This window comes from Embiotoca jacksoni, unplaced genomic scaffold, assembly GCF_022577435.1.
Source record: "Embiotoca jacksoni isolate LCO1_2020_lvr unplaced genomic scaffold, fEmbJac1.0.p SCAF_43, whole genome shotgun sequence".
Lineage (NCBI taxonomy): Eukaryota > Metazoa > Chordata > Actinopteri > Embiotocidae > Embiotoca > Embiotoca jacksoni.
The window spans coordinates 2,161,052-2,184,180 of NW_027185396.1; the positions used below are offsets into that span (position 1 = coordinate 2,161,052).

Below are 23,129 nucleotides of genomic sequence, written 5' to 3' on the forward strand. Positions count from 1 at the left end.
ACACACACACACAGAGATCCAAGGCCACACACCATCAGAATGAGTGTTTGGGCTTTTCGTGACCTACATTCTTCATGTTGGAGGAATTAAGGGGTTTGTTGCGTCCTCGCTCCTTCTGTCTCGCTGCCAGCTGACTGAGCTGCAGCGTCGTAGAACGAAGAGACGACAGGAAAACTTGAACTGTGGAATCACAAGAAGTCGAGTCTCCCCCAGAAACACTTTCCCCCCGCAGGGTTAACCCGAAACGAGATCATTAGAGCGACGTGACGAAGCGTTCATCTCCACAAACAGAGAAAATAAAGGATGACGGAGCATCAACACCGAACAGGCATCGCCGCCGCTGTCAGATGTCTTTTGTCAGGATGTCGGAGGGGAAACGTGTTCGACGAGGCCGCTGAGAGATCTACCGTTAGAGCCGTTAAAAGAAGGCATCTCGCTGTGTGTGTGTGTGTGTGTGTGTGCATGCGTGTGTGTGTGTGTGTGTGCATGCGTGTGTGTGTGTGTGTGTGTGTGTGTGTGTGTGTGTGTGTGTGTGTGTGTGCGCCGGATTGAGTCCAAGCTGATTCCCTCCCATCAACCCCTCGTTTCTGCTGCTTTATGTGCTGAACAAAAGGGGAGAAGAGAGATGATGGATGGCCGGCGTTTCCTCCAGAGAGATGGAGGAACATCTCCAAGTCTAATGGGACAGCAGAGGGTGGCTGGGGGTCAACGTGGGGTCAAACCCTGCAGGAGATGAAGCCCAGTGTGTGTGTGTGTGTGTGTGTGTGTGTGTGTGTGTGTGTGTGTGTGTGTGTGTGTGTGTGGAGGCGGTGGATTTGGGGGATATCTGCACCGTCACGGTCCTCACCTAATTTCCATAAATGAATTAGGGACGCGTGTCCTACTGTGTTTGCGTTGTGTGAGCAGCTGCCGTCTTGTTTGACAGACGAAGCGCCTTCGTCAAACATCACAAAACACAAACGCATTCAATGGAGACAGACTTTATTTTGGATGGTTTAATCATCTGCGAGGCTTCTTTGGCCGCGTTTCTGGAAAATCTGATGCACGTGCTTCATGTTTGAGTCTCTTTTGCTTCTGCAGAAATGAAAACTGAAACCCAAGCGGTCGGGCGGCGCGTGGCGAGTTAACGACAGACAACGACTCTCACGAGAAGCTGCAGCGCTCGCTGCATCTGCATTAACCATCACATCCATGTAGGGGGAAAAAACAGGACAGGAAATGAGCTGCGAGGGAATATTCAGTGTTTTAGAGTTCAGGAATTATCAAACCATAAAATAAAGTTTTATCTCTGCAGGAAAAAGGTTTTTACCTCATTAGAAAAGTGACGTTTATTGTTCACCTAATTGATTGAACTGGATTTTGAAAGTGGTTGCATAACACAACATTATCTTAAATACTGGTGCTGAGTACTGTGCGTGTGTTTGGGTTGTTACACGTTGAACCAACAAACACTTCACCGCAGTGAAAAACCAGCTGAACAAGTTCAAATAGGAAAAACACTCTTCTTTGTTTTCAATTAATCTGACAAAGATGTGTTTTATCTTAGAAATACTTTCATTTTCTAATGTGCTGCATCCAAAGAGATCTTCTGTCTGCTGCTGCCTCAAAGGTTTGTATGGTGTTGCCATCTAGTGGACATATGTGGTAACACCACTTAAAGCAAGAAACCCAGAGTAAAGGATCAGTCCAGTTTCTCATTTACTTGCAGTGTTTTGCTAATTTTTTTAAATATTCTTCTTTATAACATTTTCATGAAATTTTCTGAGTTTTACACCAATTTTTATATATATATATATATATATATATATTTTTTTTTTTTTAATTCTCTTCATGTTTTAAATTATTCCTAACCTTCTGATTTTATTTGACATTGTCTTTTATCTATTTTATCGAGTTTTATTTAAGTAATTCTGTTTTGTAATTGTCATTAATATTATTATTTTTTTAAATTTTATTTTTATTTTAATTTCCTGTGCAGTCCGAAATGCTTTAGCTTTTACTTTGAATAATCTTTTTGATCAGTTTGTCGATAATCTTTAAAGCACTCTGACAGGCTATAACCTGTTAAAATGTGCCTTACAAATAAAGTTTGATTGATTGATTGCTTGAAGCAGCATAATACAGATAAATGGAATTCAATATGTGGCATTTAAAGAACATTACAAAAATAATATCAATAATCATTGATCCAGATTAAACATTTTTAAGCTGAACATACACTCAGTGGCCAGTTTATTTGACACTCAATGTTCCCCAAACTCATTGTTTTTGTTGAAATAGTTTTGGATATTTTAGGAGGTGTTCACAGCATTTTATTACATGTTCACTGGGATTAAAGGAACTACACTTTGCTTGTTTAAATCATCCATCCATTATCTAAACCTGCTTTATCCTGAACAGAGTCAAGGGGGGCGGAGCCTATCCCACCTCACTGAGGACGAAGGCAGGGTTCACCTGGACAGATCATCAGTCCATCAAAGGGACACATAGAGACAGACGGAAACAAAGACCGTTCACGCTCTCATTCACACCTGAGGGACATTTGTAGAACCACCAATTAACCAGAGATGCATGTCTTTGGATGGTGGGAGGAAGCAGGAGAACCGAGAGAACCCACACAGGCACACGGAGAACATGCAAACTCACCACAGAAAGGCCCGGATTTGAACCCAGAACCTTTTTGCTGTGAGGCGACAACGCTAACCACTGCACCACTGAGCCACCTAGTTTAAATCATATTTATCAGATAGTTTCCAGCTCGTTTATGTCAACAATGATTCTTCCACACACAAACGTTAGTCATGGAGTTCCACAGGGGTCAGTGTGAGGGCCGATAGTTTTCACGGCATAGGAAGGTGGACCGATAAGCTCCAAGACTGCTGCCCGTGCAGGGAACGCAGCAGGAGGAAGATATGAGCCCGATGAGTGAAGGATAAACATTTCACAGACGCTCCGAGAACACGACTCACAAAAAGGCGTGTAACTCAGGAACCGATGATGATCAAGAGAAGAGATTTGTACCAGTTACTCATCAGGGTTTTATCTTTCTGCTGCTCCATGTGTGCGCTTGAGCAGCAGTCTCTGAACTTATAGATCCACCATCGTACATGCTTCCCTTCTCAGTATTAATGAGCATACATTTCCATTGACACGCTGAGAGAATCAGTGAAACTTCCAGCGTGTCTAAAAGATGTAAAGGCCTGGATGACCTACCTGTATATGTTGCAGATACCATCACTGTTTTTATTGTTAGATATTTATACGTTTCTTGTTTCATCTTTTTATTTTACACACCATGGGACTGTGAGAAACAATATTTTGATCTCTCTGTATGTCTTGTACATACAGTGGATTGGCAATAAAGTCTCTCCTGAAAACCCTCCTTCAGAGCTGCTTTTAATGTTTTTTTTACTCTCATTAGCTGCTTTTACTTACACAACTTTATTATGTTGTTTTGATCAATTTTAACCTGTAAAACGTCTTTGAGTATCTCAAAAAGCACTTTATAAATAAAATGTATTATTACTAAACTTACAATGCTAAAAAAAACTAGACCCTACATATACGTCGGGTGAACCTGTGATTCTTCATCATCAGGATGTCTCAGTAACTCTCTGAAAAGCCTCCAGTGGATTCAAAATGCTGCAGTGCAAGAAGTGACAATATCCAAAAAGCGATATTACAATTATCATTATCATGATTATCTCTATGACAACCAGTCAGACGGTGCTCAAATACAGTTTAGTGTGCATAAATGTTCCTGGTGTGCCGCTCCATGGTTACTCTCTACAATACTATAAAGTCCTTGTTATATGAAGATCCTTTAAATGACGCGTTATAATTTGACACTTCATTCGTCATTTGTGGTGCTGTTGAATTGTATTATACTGACAGATGCTTCTAATATTTCTAGTCTTTCTATTTTCCACCTGTTCTACTTTTTACATTAGAAGACACAACAATTCCTGAAAGTAGATTTTATTGTAGAACTGATCTTTACAACTATTTACACTTTTCAATTACAATCTATTTGCTGATTTATATATTTACAGTTTTTTTGTAAACCACAGCTCTTGCACTTTAAATGCAGTCGGACCATTTAGTTCTGTTGGTGCGTATCTGTCTTTTTTTTTAATTTTTAATTTTTTTAATAGTGTTATCTGTCATTTCTTATAAGTGTGTTTTCGTCATTTTTTATGTCTTTTTTTACTTCCATTTTATTCTAAACTTGTTGTAACTTCTTGGGACTGTGAGGATCAACATTTCCTTGGGCTGTGTACTTGTATGTGGATGAATGACAATAAAGAAACTTGAACGCTGTTAGACTTACTGTAGACCTATTAAACTGTCTCATAGAAGTAACAACCAGCTGTCAGATAAATAAACACTTCATCTGCCTCTGAAATGTGGTGGAGTTGAAGTGTGAACAGGAAAAAGATGGAAAAACAAGCACCTCAAAACACTTGAGTAAATCTATTTATACTTTCCACCTCTGCAGCTAAAAAAACAACAACACTCCAGCACCATTGTGACGCCAGCTTTATCTGCTTATAATAAAGAAACATAAACCGGGATAATAATTCACGAGTATTCTTCTGTATTTTATCTGACCATACTTTGGTCTGTGCCGGCTGACTGGATGCAGGAAAACAGGACGGTATGCAGACCGTAAATCTAAACACTAAGCACATAACTTAAAGTCAGGTGCTGGTTAAAGAAAAACCAGCAGCTGAATGACTCCTTCAATATCTCAAACTTTATTAAACTTGACTTCATTTTCTGAAGTTTAGTCAGAGTTACTGTAAAGCTGAAAAAGTGCTATAAAAACTGTGTCCCATAAGAAATAACTGCTTGTAGGTTAAAACTGAGCTGTGATTTGTGATCCGGGTCGAAGGCTTTCAGGTTGCCTCAGCCGGCCGAGCAGTGTGGAGTTACTGCCGAAGCTCTGTCCTTATACGACCCCCGTTCTCCTGACCTGACCGTTGGCCAACTTGTGCACCACACACACCACCCACAAGCCCCCGGGCTCGCTGCCAACCCGCTGCTCTGGGATAAAAGGTGGCTCGGGTCCAAGCTGCACTCGAAGGAGGCTTTAGTCTGGGCTGTAAACGGTGGCAATTTATCTCTTTAGACCCACAAACCTCCGTGTCCTAATGTGACCTCACCTAAAGCAACCGGAGGCGTCTCTGCTGTCTGAGTACGAAGTTACAGAGTTGAGAGGAAGAAGACGACACAGAAAGTGACCTTGTGTCCGTTGAATTCAGTCCACTCTCTCTTTCTGCCCGTCCTATCACATACTTTCCTCCACTGTTTACTTGTACTAGTTTGGTGCTTCTCTCTTCCTCCCTCCCTCCGTCCCTCCCTCTCACCCGCCCACTGTTTGGTTCCTGCTCAGTATTATGTGGCGATAAGAGCTGAGACGAAACGGGAAACAAGGCCGAAAAACACCTTTTGTTTTTAGGATTTGGTCCTTTGCAGTTGCATCTTCTAATCTTACGACTACTGTGAGTATCTGTCTTTGCATCAATCAAATAAGCAGATTTGTTAGAAAGCAGCATTTCAGGGGGAAAAAAGAGGACGGGACGGAGCCCCTCCACCTCCCCCCATCCCTCCAACCCCTCACGCTGAGGGAGAGCGGCGGACGTGCAGGAAAGATGGTGACAGATTGAGCGGAGAGATTCCTAGAATGATATAAGTGTGCAGCAGCTGTTTCAGTATATCAGAAGGAAGCAAAAAAATACATAAAATTCTGTTGTATTTTTGCAGAAAAAAAGCCTTGTGAAGCGGTTAAAAATGATTCTGTGCAGGTTTTGGTCTTTGCAGGAATAAAAACACTTGTTGAAAAATGTAAACATGGAAACTTGGTGATATTCCTCATTGGGTGCAAACAATCGTTTCAGCAGCTTCTCTTCTGCTTTGAAAAGGATTTCTAGGAAACATGGAGCTGAAACTCAGACTCTTATTTCATCAAACAGGTGTTTGTAAAGCAGATTTAATGTTTCAGTTTACTTCTCTCCGTCTCAGAAGGTCAGCGCAGACTCTTAAATTGACTTGCAGCCAATATCCGCCATTTTCACTGTGTGTGTGTGTGTGTGTGTGTGTGTGTGTGTGTGTGTGTGAGGACCAGTTTGAACTGTAGACCATGGGAGTGACTGCAGCGCCTCACTGTGACCTCTAAAGAGTTGTCAGTGTGAATGTGTGAATGTGTGTTGGTAGCGTGTTGTGGGGACATTAATCTGTTTACACAGTCAAATTGTGGGGACAAAAAGTAAGTCAGTGTAACATAACTGATCACATTTTAGTGTAAAGACTTGGTTTAAGTTTGGAGCAGGAAGTGACCATATTTGGATGAGCTGGGGGAGGAGCCAGCGCTGGATCTGACCGATCTGATCGGAAACCTGACGATACTACGTCCCGCCCACCGATAGCTGTAACCTGACTGCACCACAGGCCTGTCAATCAAACAGACACGCCCCCAAAAACAGGTCTTCTTGAATCTTCTTTTCTAATGAATGAGGGATTATTTTCAGATGGACCTCCAGAAAACTAAGAAGAAGGAGTGACTTTAGCTAACAACACCGAGATAACTGATGGACACATTTTATTCACTTTGGATTTGATGAGAGAAGTTGAATGGGAGTCTATGGAGCCGGAGGCTTTTTGGAGCCGACCTCTAGTGGCACTCGCTGGTATTGCAGCTGAAGACACTTCTGGATCAGAACCATTTTACAGACCTGAAGCTACGAACTCTTTTAAAAACAGTCTGGATTAGTAAGGGAGGGGAAAACGAGTACTTATGGTTATGTCCTCTGAAGTCAAGTGTGTAATAAGCAATGATGATCTCGGACTTTAAATGCTTTCCACTTTTTTCAGCGCTTCATCTCTCATTCAGGTTTAACTTGTACAAATAAAATCGGAACTTTAAAAGATCTCAAACTCGAAGTTTATTTAAGTGGTTTCCTTTTCCGTTACACTGCAGTGTGTATTTAATAGATAATGAGGTGACCAGACAGACAAAGAGGGGATTTGGCTTTCCTCCAGGCCTCTGTTATAAAGCACTTAATGAGACCTCACCGTTGTAAATAACAGAGACACGAGTGAGTCCAGTTAACTATTAAAGGAAAATCCACGGCCAATTAAATGTTCATCCTACTGCATTATTAAACATAATGAGGAGTAAAGAGTCGTTAAATATAAATAGAGTGCGTGAACATGTGTTTATTCAAAAATGACCTCATAGACTTTTAATTTCTTCCATGTTTGGTTGCACTTATTGCTGCTTTCTTAACGCTCTTCTGAGAGCAGTAAACGCTTTCGTCCTGTTTAGCGATGAGATTTACTTTGCAATTAAATAATACTTCATGTTGGCTTTGCATTTACTGTTCAGTTAGATGTTGTACATGTAAACAAAACTAGTGCTCAGAAAAAAGGTGGAGAACCAAAGCGAAAATGAAACTAAACTTTCTATTTACGATTATAAAAAAAACATCTGCCATATGAATAAAAGTTAAATTCAACTCTGCTTCAACAATTTCCATTACTTTTTATAATTATTCAGCAGCTTTACTGAAGGCAGCTGACATTAATAATTTTAAGCTATTATCCCAAACACATAACAAAAAAAAGTATGTTTCTTTGTGCTTTTGGAAATCTTTAACACTTCATTCAGTCTCACCTCTGTTATGAATAAATGTCTTATTGTAGTATTCTTCCATCCATACTAGATCATTTGAAAGAAGTTTATTAAACTGAGACGATAACTTTTGATAATTCGTCAAGGCAGCTTTAGGTGGTGAGGACAGATTGAATGTATAAAGAATTTTATAAATAAAAAAAAGGAATGGAAAATATGCAGAACAAGATCTTAAAACTACGTATTACCATAAAACTAAATGAGCAAAAGATGTCCTGCGATCGATGTTTTCAGTTCAGTTTTCTTGATCAAAAAGTCTCAGAACAAATAAGGAAAAAAAAATTTTTGAGGGCAGAAGAGCAACTATTTGAAATCAGCTCTTTTTTTCATTTACAAGCAGATGGCAAACTAACAGCTGATAAATATTACTTATTACGTATGAAGATTTTCTCATCTTAAATAAACTGCCAGCATGCCTCTGATCTTTATTTAAGTAGATTTACTCTTCATCATCAACCTCCATGTTCTGTGGCCTCCCCCTCTCCTGTTCAATAATTGGTACAGTCGTGCTCTTTGTTTACATGCATCTCATATTTTTCTTATCATCATTCTATATGAAGGATGCACAGATTTCCCTCCTCTTAAAATAACATCACTGATCACCAATTACAACTAACAACTGTCTGCAAGACTTAACCTGGATAACTGCAAACCTCCTCCAGCTGTTATACAGCTGTGACCTCATCATGTCCGACGTCATCACTCTCCATGTTGGAACATCGTTCGCTTTTGTTAAAGCTGATGCAAAAAAATCTTGAAAGTTATATTTGATCATTTTTGACAAACAAACCAATGAATAAAGTTTCAATCAGCTTTGTCCAAATTCAGATCAAATCTCTGCCCCTCTGATCTGGAGAAAGTCATCCATACCTTTATGATCTCTTTATAATTTCCATCATCGGCTACAAACTGGACAGCCTGGAAAAGGTGGTGGAGAGGAGGACGCTGAACAAATTATTGTCCATATTGGATAATCCTGTCCACCCTCTCCACCACCTGCTGCAGGGACAGAGGAGGACGTTCTCCAAAAGATTCCTCCAGCTCCGCTGTCACAAGGACAGATACAGGAGATCGTTCCAGATACAGGAGATCGTTCCTGATACAGGAGATCGTTCCAGATACAGGAGATCGTTCCTGATACAGGAGATCATTTCTGATACAGGAGATCGTTCCTGATACAGGAGATCGTTCCAGATACAGGAGATCGTTCCAGATACAGGAGATCGTTCCAGATACAGGAGATCGTTCCAGATACAGGAGATCGTTCCTGATACAGGAGATCGTTCCTGATACAGGAGATCGTTCCTGATACAGGAGATCGTTCCAGATACAGGAGATCGTTCCAGATACAGGAGATCGTTCCTGATACAGGAGATCATTCCAGATACAGGAGATCGTTCCAGATACAGGAGATCGTTCCAGATACAGGAGATCGTTCCTGATACAGGAGATCATTTCTGATACAGGAGATCGTTCCAGATACAGGAGATCATTCCAGATACAGGAGATCATTCCTGATACAGGAGATCGTTCCTGATACAGGAGATCATTCCAGATACAGGAGATCGTCCCAGATACAGGAGATCATTCCTGATACAGGAGATCATTCCAGATACAGGAGATCGTTCCTGATACAGGAGATCGTTCCAGATACAGGAGATCGTTCCTGATACAGGAGATCGTTCCTGATACAGGAGATCGTTCCAGATACAGGAGATCGTTCCTGATACAGGAGATCGTTCCTGATACAAGAGATCATTCCAGATACAGGAGATCATTCCTGATACAGGAGATCATTCCAGATACAGGAGATCGTTCCTGATACAGGAGATCATTCCTGCTGACCGCAATAAGACTGTACAATAACTCACCTCTGGCAAAATCCATATATATATATAGATATATAATGTACTGTATATACTGTGCATTTTATATTTTATATTTATATTTTTTACTGCTATTTACTGCTATTTTATTTGATTGCTTTTCTATTATTCTATTATTCTATTCTATTCTATTATTTTATTCTATTATTTCTATTATTATCTTATTGCTTCTGTATGCTGCTGTAGCGAAAAAATGTCCCCTCGGGGATTAATAAAGTAAATACCTACCTACCTACCTAATTTGGTATCACTCAAAAACAAGAGAGCACATCAGTCCAATCCTCTCCTCTCCACACGGGCTCCATGTTTGCTATGAAACTGATTTAAAATGAATCCTGTTTGTCTGCAAACTGTTTAATGGTCTGGACAAACTTCTGTCCCAGTATAAGACTGACTCCTGTCTGTCCCAACATCCAGGACTCTGTATTGTGGGCACAGAGGTTTGTCTATAATGCTCCAAATCTGGTCAACTTCCCTCCTGTTGCAGTGGATTTTCCTCTTTTATGGAGCTTTTCAGTAGACAACAGCAGCTGGTTTGATCTTTAGAGGCCTATTGTGCTGCTGTGTAACACACGTGTGTATTTAGCCCATAGTAACAGTTTCATGTAAAAGATTTAGTGTACAATATTGTATTTTTCCCTTTTGTCTCCTAGTTTTCTTAAAAATCTTGCAAGACTGAAATAAATTAAAAAAAAGTCCTGCTTTTCTAAACTGCATTGAAAATAGTCAAAATAGTATAAACAGTAATCAATACAGCACAAAGTATCACCTGACATGAAGGCATATGTCATAAACTTGCACACTTACATGTTTCCAGATGCTGCGCTTGACTACAGGGCGCGTGGGGAGCCTCCTGGCCCGGCGCGCCGTGGCTGCCCTGACCACCAGCAGCAGCGCGAGGATGGCGAGCCACAGCCACGGTACCGGTACCGATGCGTTTTAACTTCTTCCTCTTGGACTTCATGCTTTCAGGAGGACATGGGACGTTTATCAAACTATTTTAAGAACCAATAAAAGTTGAATAAGTGGTGCAAAGTTAGTGACGCAGTTGACTTGCGTCTGTTTTCACTGCGGACATCTTGAATCGTCACAGCAGGGAATCACAGGTGTTAATGAAGGCTGCATTCCCTTTAGGTCGGTTCTGGTTTTGTTCACGCACGGTCCAATATTACTGGGAAACTTAATGGAACTGAACCATCGATAATTTTACCTATTTCCTTATTGTGACATTTAAAAGGGTCTAATACTATTTTTTTTTTTATCTTACTTTTATCCACCAATACTTTACTTTATTAGCAACTATTGAACAAAAATGGTTTCTCCATATTAAATGTGTATTTAAGAGGAACAAATAGAGGAAACCATTTTTAATAACATAAACTACACAGGACAATTTTTACATTTCCTTCATGTAGCCTACTTTAGCCTGCCAGCGTCACAAAATGTTATGGTTTCATCAACTTTGGTGGAAACATCCAAGGTTTGTTTTAAGACTCTTACCTTAAGAGGAGCCTATTAGTGAGGTTGTTTGTAGAAACTGACAAAGATGGAGGATGTAGAAAAGTCTCGCAGGTGTAGATGAAGCCGGATTTAAACTCCAATGTGAGTTTGTGATGTTCTGTGTTTTTGTATTGTTGTGTTTTTGTATTGTGATTGAGAGGACCGATGTGTGTCCCCACCAGCAGATGGCGCTGCTGCACCACCGTGACCGCACACTCACGTAGACAGAAGGCCCCCTTGTGGTTATCTGTAGATGTTTTCCATTTGCAAAAGATTCAAGGTTAATTCATTCGTCAAATTCCTGAACACATAATTATAATATGGAGCTAAAAACATACATGAAACATATAATCAGAAGACAATAACAGAACAGCAGAGACCTGCTCAAAAGTGCATCAAGTAATAAGTATAATATATCAAATTCAGCGCCCAGTATGTCCTGTATAAGAACTCTTACCGGTTTCAGTATTTGGTTCCTAAATGGACTCTTTCCCTCCAGAGACGTCCGACGTGGTGGACATGTCCAAGCCCATGTACACCGACCGGACCGACAACCCGCTGCCGGACAGACCCTTCAAAGACGTCCTGACTGACGCCGACAGGAGGCTGAAGCAGAAGGAGAGAGGACCGTGGGGTCAGCTGAGCAAAGAGGAGAAGATCGGCTGTAGGTTCACTCAAACACATCAACACAAGACCGGCAGTTAGGGTTCATGTTCAAGTACTCAAGTATCCTGAGTTTATTGAAGTTTGTACTGCTACTCAACTCAGAGCAAAGTGTACCTGGATAGTAATGGATGACATCATAGTGACATCTGTGGTGACATCCTGTGGCCCCGCCCCTCATGTGGTAGCGGCCCTCCAGAACAGACCGAAAGGTGAAGGGCTTCACATAAATGGGACGCCACTTGTTGCTTCAACAGTATCCCAAATTTGCTTAAATTTTATAGATATATATAAATACGTTTGTCAGTGTTGATTAACAGTTTTATGGAAATATTCAGTATGATGACAAAATAGTGTATCACAGAGATATTGATGCTTTATTCAAACTGTTTGAACCAGAATGAACTTTATTACCTCAAAGATGAACTTTCAGATTACAAAAATGTTCTTAGAAAAAAAAGGGGAAAAAAAGACCTGTTTATTTTATGGAGCGTTTTCACGTTTTGTTGCTCATCTTAAAGCGCTGCATGTGGAGGAATACATGGCCGCTACCCTCCATCCCTTAAAGAAATGGGACTGAGGTAGTCAAGTCAAGATTTGAGATACTAAAAAGGGTCATTATGTTACAGTATAGTTTAATGATAATCACAGAGGATATTTTACTGCAGAACACATATTTTTACTTTTGATACTTTAATTAAATTCCTCTGATAATAAAAACGTAGAATGGAGGACTTTAACTTTTTTAAACAATCTGAATACTTGTTCCACTACTGACATCAAAACAGGAGAGAAGAAGGAGAAAGTACTCCTCTTTTATTTATTTTCATTTTTGTATATAATTTGGCTTTTATTCTGATAACAACAGCAGAGATACAGACAGGAAACACATGCAGAGATAAAAAGCTGTCACATGCAAATAGAAAAAGACTGCAGCTGAATGACCTCCATCATCACTGATGGTTCAGGGGAAGAGGAAGGAGAGAGATTTGCGTATTAAATAAATAAAAGACTCCTCTCACCCGTCTGCAGTGTACCGGCTCATGTTCTGCCAGACCTACCCGGAGATGAAGCAGCCGTCAGCGGAGTGGAAGACCGTCATCGGGGGCATATTCTTCTTCTTCGGCATCACCGGCCTGGTGGTCTGGTGGCAGAGTGTCTACGGTAAAATAATCTGTCTGACAAACCCGTCTGTCTCGGTTTAATGTGACGGCGACGGTTCCGTCAAAGAGGATCAGAGGAGGACGTCTGACGGTCCTGAACTCCACTCACACTTCTGCCAGCCGACATGTTGACCCGGCAAAGCAGAAAAAGCACAGCTGGAACTAACAGCGTTAATGATGCCACCGGTTCCCCTTTCAGTCTCCCAGTGGGCCAACATGAACAGGACCAGAACCACAGAAGCGACTCATCTCGGTGTCTGTAATATAGCGAGTCATATTGGGTTTGGTTGGTCGAATACAGGTGTGACTGCCTGATTTTTGGACCATCATTTCAATAAGGAGATCATTGTGAGCGGAAAACCATTTATTGAAGTAATGACAGTTAGACTCCAACAGTGTGAGGTCACTCCATAGAGCGATGTCCCCGATGGATGTAGGAGACAGGACAGGACCCCTGGAGCCAAGAGGGGAGTATATGACTTTTGAAATGTGTGTTTATGTTGCATTAAATAATACTTGAAGACATCTCAGGGCACTTAAGGAACCCCAAAAAATCCCACATGAGCGACAGCTGGGAGGACAAAAAAAATTCATAAATAAAAGATCCCTTTTACAGGAAGAAAAACCTTCAACAGCAGGAAGGAAAAACTTCCCTTTAACAGGACTCATCATCCGATAGCTCCAGGTTCAGAGGTCAGAGGTCATCTGCCTCCACCGGTTGGGGTGACGGAGATCACAGGTGACTGATGGGAACTTCGATGGCGATTCTCTGAAAAAACGGATGAATCCGGTGGTGATGAGGAGGAGGAGGAGGAGGAGGAGGAGGAGGAGGAGGAGAGTTGAACATCAGAAGGTCTGAATGGCAGAATTACTAGATTAGAAACTGATTGGCTCAAAATCGCGGGCAGAGAGATAATGAATGAGTGATCTGACAGCGTGGGGAAGCGGAAGATAACAGCAGGATTCATTCACGCGAGATTAGAGATCTTCCTTATTGAATATATGTAAAAACTTGTATTGAAGATGATTCATTCTCCGTCTCTGTCTCTGTCTCCGTCTCTGTCTCCGTCTCTGTCTCGGTTTCTGTCTCCAGTCTACCCGGCGCACCCTCGGACCTTCAGCGACGAGTGGCAGGGCAAGCAGCTGCAGAGGATGCTGGACATGCAGGTGAACCCCATCGAGGGCTTCGCAGCCAAGTGGGACTACGAGAAGGGCCAGTGGAAGTAAAGAGAGGCGGAGGCGCCTCCGTCTCCTTCAGAGGCTGCAGCTGGAGTCAGTGTGGGTTTTAAATGTTGTATCATGACTGTCAAAACCACTAAAAGATGGAGCTCATCGGCTGTCAGCGTCTCCGGGAGGAATCCACTCTGCAGTCGGTCTCCTCCTCTCCAACCGCACAGCGATAACCGAGTCCGTCCTGGTGTGACCTCATAATAATAATACTAATAATAAAGTTTGGCTTTACATCTGTGTCCCGCTTCTTTATTATGAGGATTAGTGATTTATGTAAAAGTACAGTACTTCCAGTTTCTGCCCCATCACACTTCTACTCAACAGTTTAGAGGGAAATATCATCACTTTTTACCCAACTGTGTTTAATCTAAAGCATCGAAGTCTCATAGTTTTAGTTATTATCTGCCACAGCAGTAATTTCAACCTTAATTTCAATGTATTACACTGAAAACCTTTTTAAATTTATGCATTTGATAAAGTTATGTCTCTAGCGGATTATTGTTGCTTGTGTCCAAACTCAGACACTTATTTCTGAAATATATTTCTAATTTAAATTCAAAACAGGTTGAAATATTTAGATTTAGTTCATTTGCGTGAAGAAAATATTAGAAATTGCTTTACAAGATCGGTAGTCTGAAAATAAAACTGTAAATCAGTGAAATGTAATTAAATTGGTATCATAAGTACTAATAATATTTAACACTACAGGGTACAGTCTGCTCAAATGACTCCATTTTGCTGATAATATTTGTGCATATTAAAATTGAATGCAGTAATTAAAATTTCTTGGTGCACATTTTTCTTCAACCACTTTATTGCACCAAATATTTGGCGGTGCAAACAAACCTGCAGCTGAAAAAACTGCTTTAAAAAAATGAAGTTATCAAGATGAATGTTAAAAGGTGAAATGAAATCGTCCTCTGGCCTCTAAAGATTAACAGCAGCAACACATATAACAAGGTTGGCTGGCAAAATGATAATGAAAACTACATCTGGATTAATTGTTGTAAATAATATTTAAAGGTATAGAACTTATTCTAAAGTAATCTGACATAGTTACAGTCATAAATTACTGCCTGAACCACCAGCATCCTCTATTTCTCTTAGAATACTGCTTTTATATTAAGACTTATGCTTTTACTTGAGTTTATAGCTATAAGTTATGAGTTATAAGTTATCTGTACCCCAATAACACACGCAGAGTGTGTACAGCTACGCTGAGTCAGTCCACCAATAGGAACTCCCGTTTCCAGCGTAAGCCCCGCCCACTACACCTAACTCATCTCACAAAGGTTTTCCATTTGCGGCCCAAAATTCTCGTTTCATAAGTAAAACTCTTCATTCTGTGACGGAAACTAACAATAATGACAGCAAATGTATTTATTTTTACTTACAAAGTAGATTTTTGATTGCAATTTGCTCTCAATTTTTTTTTTTTGTTGCATAAAGAGACAAAAATACCTTCATATAGAACTTGAAACTAAATATTTGATTGAAATCTGCTTTTTTTTTTTCTTTCATTACATTATCGCTGATCTTTTTTTAAACATGCTGAACTGTCATTTCCTCTCATCAACTTTCTCATTTGGGACAAAAAAAAAAAAGAAAAAAAAGTTCTGTCTTGATTTCAGCTTCTGGTAATAAGCCTACTTAAATATTAAACAACGTGTCCTAACGACTCTTCATGCTCTCGTGCTGGAACACCAAGACTCGGGGAAAAAGACCAGACAGACAGTGCATCTTCCAACATTGGGTTTTATTAGGTTCAATGTAATTTAAAACTTTACAATGGCATTCTAAAGACATACAAACCAGACATGGTTGCACATTTTTTATTTTGTACCCAACAAGAATGCACGAAGGACCAACTTCTTTTTTGTTGTTGCTGTTGTTGTTGAAAATATCATCGTCCTTTTATTTGCATTTCCTTGTCTCGTAGCGGTCCAATAAAAAAAACAAAAAAACAAAAAACAAAAAAACACAACTGACAAATGCACATCAATGCAAAGATGGAGTTTAAGGCCATTTGAAGGGGCACAATGATGCTTTTTACACCAAATATAAATAAAAGCCATCAGTTCTGTTCTTCTTAAATATGTCACTAAGCTAACAGACTATTCTAATCAGTTTAAATAACTAGCATATATATATCTATATATATATATATATATCTATATATATATATAGATATATATATATATATATATAGGGTCGTGCCAATGCTGCTGCACTTCCTTCACTTGTGCCTCCTTCAGGAACATTTTGCCCCACACACACACACACACACACACACACACACACACACACACACACACACACACACACACACACACACACAACCTAATTGATAGGAAGAGAGCTTGAAACAGAGAACAGCCTGCGAGCAGCTTCTCGATGGGGCGTACACTAGAAAAATAGAAATATACTGGACTGGAATGTATGAGGGCAACAAGATGCTCAGCACACTTCAGAGGATACTGATCCATAATCAATGCTGCTTTTTATTATTATTTTATTTGGTGAAGTATTAGTTGAAAGGATAACAATCAGGACTTCAGAAGGAGAAATGTGTGTGTTAGTGTGAAGGACAAAGTGCTGGAGACGGATGAGAGTGAAGATGGAGGCAGCGTGAGGATGTGATGAAGGATGAAGGATGTGATGAAGGATGAAGGATGTGACGAAGGATGTGACGAAGGATGTGATGAAGGATGTGATGAAGGATGTGATGAAGGATAAAGGATGTGATGAAGGATGTGATGAAGGATGTGATGAAGGATGAAGGATGTGATGAAGGATAAAGGATGTGATGAAGGATGTGATGAAGGATGTGATGAAGGATGAAGGATGTGACGAAGGATGTGATGAAGGATATGATGAAGGATGAAGGATGTGATGAAGGATGTAGGATGTGATGAAGGATGTAGGACGTGATGAAGGATGTAGGATGTGATGAAGAATGTGACGAAGGATGTGATGAAGGATGTGATGAAGGATGAAGGATGTGACGAAGGATGTGATGAAGGATGTGACGAAGGATGTGATGAAGGATGTGATGAAGGATGTGATGAAGGATAAAGGATGTGACGAAGGATGTGATGAAGGATGTGACGAAGGATGTGATGAAGGATGTGATGAAGGATGTGATGAAGGATAAAGGATGTGATGAAGGATGTGATGAAGGATATGATGAAGGATGAAGGATGTGATGAAGGATGTAGGATGTGATGAAGGATGTAGGACGTGATGAAGGATGTAGGATGTGATGAAGAATGCGATGAAGAATGTAGGATGTGATGAAGGATGTATGATGTGATGAAGGATGTGATGAAGGATGTAGGATGTGATGAAGGATGTATGATGTGATGAAGGATGTGATGAAGGATGTAGGATGTGATGAAGGATGTATGATGTGATGAAGGATGTGATGAAGAATGTAGGATGTGATGAAGGATGTGATGAAGGATGTGATGAAGGATGTAGGATGTGATGAAGGATGTGATGAAGGATGTAGGATGTGATGAAGGATGTCTGACGGACACCTGGATGGTTTGTTGGATTATTTTACACTCAGTTCCCCGTGAGCTGTCCTGTTGATGCTGCGTTGAGCTGTAACGTGTTGTTGTTGTTTAGTGTTGTTGTTGTTTAGTGTGTTGTTTCATGTGTTGTTGTTGTTTAGTGTGTTGTTGTTGTTTAGTGTTGTTGTTTAGTGTTGTTGTTGTTTAGTGTGTTGTTGTTTAGTGTGTTGTTGTTTAGTGTTGTTGTTGTTTAGTGTGTTGTTGTTTAGTGTGTTGTTTAGTGTGTTGTTGTTTAATGTTGTTGTTTAGTGTGTTGTTGTTGTTTAGTGTGTTGTTGTTTAGTGTTGTTGTTGTTTAGTGTGTTGTTGTTTAATGTTGTTGTTTAGTGTGTTGTTGTTGTTGTTTAGTGTGTTGTTGTTTAGTGTGTTGTTGTTTAGTGTTGTTGTTGTTTAGTGTGTTGTTTAGTGTTGTTGTTTAGTGTGTTGTTTCATGTGTTGTTGTTGTTTAGTGTGTTGTTGTTGTTTAGTGTGTTGTTGTTTAGTGTTGTTGTTGTTTAGTGTTGTTGTTGTTGTTTAGTGTGTTGTTGTTTAGTGTTGTTGTTGTTTAGTGTGTTGTTTAGTGTTGTTGTTGTTTAGTGTGTTGTTGTTTAATGTTGTTGTTTAGTGTGTTGTTGTTGTTGTTTAGTGTGTTGTTGTTTAGTGTGTTGTTGTTGTTTAGTGTGTTGTTTAGTGTTGTTGTTGTTTAGTGTGTTGTTTCATGTGTTGTTGTTGTTTAGTGTGTTGTTGTTGTTTAGTGTGTTGTTGTTTAGTGTTGTTGTTTAGTGTGTTGTTGTTTAGTGTTGTTGTTGTTTAGTGTGTTGTTGTTTAGTGTTGTTGTTGTTTAGTGTGTTGTTGTTTAGTGTGTTGTTGTTTAATGTTGTTGTTTAGTGTGTTGTTGTTTAGTGTTGTTGTTGTTTAGTGTGTTGTTGTTTAGTGTGTTGTTTAGTGTGTTGTTGTTTAATGTTGTTGTTTAGTGTGTTGTTGTTTAGTGTGTTGTTGTTGTTTAGTGTGTTGTTGTTTAGTGTGTTGTTTGTTGGGATGAGATCAAGTTGTGAAGCGGTGGGAAGTTTTTTTGGGAAACATCCCTCCTCCTTCCTGGGAATAAAAAAACCCGAGCTGCCAGTTGTTGAAGCGTGAACCACCCTCAACACACACACACACACACACACACACACACACACACACACACACACACACACACACACACACACACACACACACACTAGCTTTAAATTAAAGATGGATGGATGTTTAGAAACAAAGACGAGGTCCCCCCATCCCCCCTCCCCCCCGTGGACTACATCTGACTGGCAGGTGTGTTACTAGTGTGCATACGTGCTGAGCTGTGTGTGTGTGTGTGTGTGTGTGTGTGTGTGTGTGTGTGTGTGTGTGTGTGTGTGTGTGTGTGTGTGTGTGTGTGTGTGTGTGTGTGTGAGAGAAACAGGTGGGCCAGCTGTGACTGACACACGTGACTACGTGCGGTGACAGCCGGGGGACCGCGGGAGGAAGAGGTGGAGCTGGAAGGAGGAGAGACGGATAGAGGTTTGACAGATCCGAGATGTCTGGGGAGGAGAGGGAGGAGGAAGAAGGAGGAGGAAGGGAGGAGGAGGAAGGGAGGAGGAGGAAGAGGAGGGAGGAGAAGGGAGGGAGGAGAAGGGAGGGAGGAAGACATGGAGGTTGACTGTGAAAAGCAATGTGTGTATAAATTGAAGTGTGTGAGATGAGATGATGAGATGATGAGATGATGAGATGAGATGATGATGAGATGATGAGATGATGATGAGATGAGATGATGAGATGATGAGATGAGATGATGATGAGATGAGATGATGAGATGATGAGATGAGATGATGATGAGATGATGAGATGAGATGATGAGATGATGAGATGAGATGATGATGAGATGATGAGATGATGATGAGATGAGATGATGAGATGATGAGATGAGATGATGAGATGAGATGATGAGATGAGATGATGATGAGATGAGATGATGAGATGATGAGATGATGAGATGATGAGATGAGATGAGATGCCGCTGACAGTCGCTGATTGGCTGAAGGCGGTAAACAGACAGGACGTGAACGTTCTCTCATCAAAGTGAAGTCAGAGACGACGTGATGCGGAACCGCAGCGCCTCCTGACGGACAGCTGCTCCTGACGGACAGCTGCTCCTGACGGACAGCTGGTCCGTCTGTCGGCTGCACACGTCTCCAGAAAAGCTGCCAACACGTCTGAGTGGACTCGCGGCTCAAAAATCAAAAAAAAATCAAACACCAAAACCAAACAGCAGAAACACTCTTCTGTTCCAACACTGCAGCACGATTAGGATTTTTATTGCAAAATAATCACTTAAAATGACTCCTGACACATTATTTTAATCCCCCAGCCGACTGACTTTTATGTCGGTTTTGATAATTAATTATTAACCAACATTGTTGTAGATTGTGAACAATGCATTGTGTATAAAATAGAAGTTGTAAACAGATTCAAGGACGTTTGTTAGAGTTAATTAAAGTGTTTTTTTTCCAGTGAATTTAACTTCTCTGTAACTGGAACAGACAGTAAATGAGTTAATTCCCCTCTATGTGATGTATAGGATCATATATATATTAAATATTCATTAATATGTATATGAATTCATTAAAACCCCCATTATTAAATGATCATGATACTTGTTTGGTGCTCAGTCTGCAGATGAAGGCCGTGACGTGCAGCTGAAAGCTCCAGTAAGTCTTTGAGTGAAGAATTGACTGTGATCAATTAAACAAATCTCAGTCTGCTACTGACGCTTAAAAAAACATCCTTTCATCTGCTCACAGCTGAACAACAGCAGAGTTATAATGTTTTAAACGTCTTCACGCGCTTTAGAAATGATGGGGATGTTAAAATAAAGTGTGAACAAACACCAGCTTTACATCCAAACATCCAAACGACGAGACGGTGAAGGTTTGAGACTCCTTCATGCTGTTTCTCCTGCTGCTACAGAATCTGCTGCGTCCTCCAGCTACTGTGACCTGCGGTTACACTGATCCAGGATCAGACTACGTTATGGAGCATAAAGCACAGAGCAGCAGTGGCAGTGGGACTTTTAATGGTTCAGAAATACAAAAAAAAAAAAACACAAAGAGGATTTTTGTTTCCCCGTTCGTCAGTTGAAGTTTAAGACTCCGTGTTTCTGTCGACTGGAATCTGCTCGAGTCGTTTTTTTTTAAATCTAGCGTGAAAGATGGAGCGATGATGACGTCATACTGTAAGTGATTGGCTGCTTCCACTCCGCATATGGCACGCACAAAAGCTTCGAGACGAGACCCCCCCGCGTCACGCCGACGCTCTCGGTTTCAGCCCGTTCTCGGAGGACGAAGACGGGAAACAGAAATTTGTTAAAACTAATGCAAACATACAGGAAGGAGAAGAACAGCTGGTTCAGAGGAAACACGCCTTCATCACACTGGAATAAGATCAACACAAGAATACTAAGAACTCTCTTTTCTCAGAAGTCCAACAACATGTGAGGTTGCTCAGTCCGCTGAGGGATGCATGACGGTGGAGGGAGGGGGGCGGGGGGGGTGGGGGGGGAGTAAACATCATCAACAGTTCTGATGAGATCTTCATTTTAGTGTGGAGGGTGATGAAGGAGGTGGGTGGAGGAGGGGTTGGGGGTGGGGGGGTTAGGAGGGTGGTGCCCTCACAGGCGCTTCTGGGCGAAGAGCGATCCGACCACGACGCCGGTCACCACCGTCATCCCGACCAGCAGCCACTTCTTGAAGCTCTCATGAGACCTCCGGCTCTCGGCCGCCGCGTCCTGCCCGAAGATCTCCGCGAAGCGCTCCTAAGAGGAACAAACACAAGTAAAAGGTTAAAACCATCAGTGATGTCATCATCCATCAGTGATGTCATCGTTGGTTTGTGAACGTTATGAATCCTCCAGTTCAGATTCTGTCCGTCACCATCTTGTTAGTTCGGAGCAGTTCGGAGCAGGAAGTGACCATATTTGGACGAGCTGGGGGAGGAGCCAGCGGTGGATCTGACCGATCTGATTGGAAACCTGACGATACTACGTCCCGCCCACCGATAGCTGTAACCTGACTGCACCACAGGCCTGTCAATCAAACAGACACGCCCCCAAAAACAGGTCTTCTTGAATCTTCTTTTCTAATGAATGAGGGATTATTTTCAGATGGACCTCCAGAAAACTAATAAGAAGGAGTGACTTTAGCTAACAACACCGAGATAACTGATGGACACATTTTATTCACTTTGGATTTGATGAGAGAAGTTGAATGGGAGTCTATGGAGCCGGAGGCTTTTTGGAGCCGACCTCTAGTGGCACTCGCTGGTATTGCAGCTGAAGACACTTCTGGATCAGAACCATTTTTCAGACCTGAAGCTGCGGACTCTTTCGGTCTGTGGTTAACACCGGGGTGTTCGATGTGAGATGTATTCAAATGTGACAAAAACCCCACGAGCACCAAAACACCCCATTCAGAGCAGAAACCATAAACAGGCCAGCGGTGGGTTCAGAGGTGGATTCCCTTCTTGTAAAGGCTGAACTGTCTGTATGACTGTCACAGCCCACAGCTTCACATGGGGAAGTTTCCATCCATCCATCAACAGCACAACCAGCAACAAAACCCCCCAAAACCACCTGTGTTGATGCTGTAACCCCCGCCTCCACACTGCTACGGCCCGCCTGTCTCTGGCAGGACCCTCATCGCCACCCACTAAAAATAATTTCCTGGAAATCAGCTCCTACAACGCAGCAGTGTCTGCCTCTTGCCACAGGGGGGCGCCAGTCAGACTCTAAACTCTGCACAAACACAACAGCAGATCAGCTGAGCTGGACTCGGCCCACTGACTCACTGCTGTTGTCCTCAGTAAACAGGATCTGTGCTTCTTTTAAATCAGGAGACTTTATTTGGAACGAATGTGAGAATGACGAATTCAGATGTCTGGTGTTAGTCAGAGGTCAATCAAGAGGGTGGGGGTGTGGGGGTGGGGTGTTACTGGAAACACTCAGAGACAGGATGGAGAGGGTGAAAGGACGGAGACGTAATCACTCAAACAAATCAAAGAGAGAAGCTGGAAACAGACAAAGTTAGAGTTCAAAAACTCCACTTTGTGACGATGGCAGGACTCGATGACATCATACCGATGACATCATCGTCACAGTTACTACGCAGCAACAACCAACATGGCTGAAAGCAGCTTCGTTTAACACTGTTAATCTCACTGTTGTTGTTTACAATCTAAACAACTGAGAAATAATTCATTTGAGTTTTTACTGATGATTTGAAGGCGAACTGTCACATTTATTCTGACATATAAAACTAAAACATGTATTGTTTGGAAATTGTACGTTCTTTAAATTACTAATGAAATATTTTTCAGTCTTCTACTCCATTTTTTCCAGTGTTGCTCATCATTTGCCAGAGTTGTTG

At 41.2% G+C, this 23,129-nt stretch overlaps 2 protein-coding genes across 3 annotated transcripts in view; one reads left to right on the top strand and one right to left on the bottom strand.

Annotated features, from left to right (window-relative positions):
• The first annotated feature begins 5,368 nt into the window (after positions 1-5,368).
• On the top strand, positions 5,369-14,366 carry cox4i2 (cytochrome c oxidase subunit 4I2). Of its 2 annotated transcripts, none has more exons than XM_069169209.1 (5): positions 5,369-5,504; positions 10,397-10,505; positions 11,579-11,743; positions 12,775-12,906; positions 13,999-14,366. In XM_069169209.1, the coding sequence occupies exons 2-5, from the start codon at positions 10,397-10,399 to the stop codon at positions 14,130-14,132; spliced, it is 540 nt and encodes a 179-aa protein (XP_069025310.1). In that variant the 5' UTR covers positions 5,369-5,504; the 3' UTR covers positions 14,133-14,366. The 2 variants fall into 2 exon arrangements, with proteins under 2 accessions (XP_069025310.1, XP_069025311.1); XM_069169210.1 differs by having other exon boundaries at positions 5,370-5,504; positions 10,397-10,499.
• Positions 14,367-21,274: 6,908 nt separating this feature from the next.
• Positions 21,275-23,129, bottom strand: part of bcl2l1 (BCL2 like 1) — a 36,121-nt gene continuing 34,266 nt past the window's right edge. Inside the window, exon 3 of the mRNA XM_069169111.1 lies at positions 21,275-21,520. Within this exon, the coding sequence (XP_069025212.1) occupies positions 21,377-21,520 (144 nt within the window). The 3' untranslated portion in view covers positions 21,275-21,376. The remainder of the gene's footprint in view (positions 21,521-23,129) is intronic.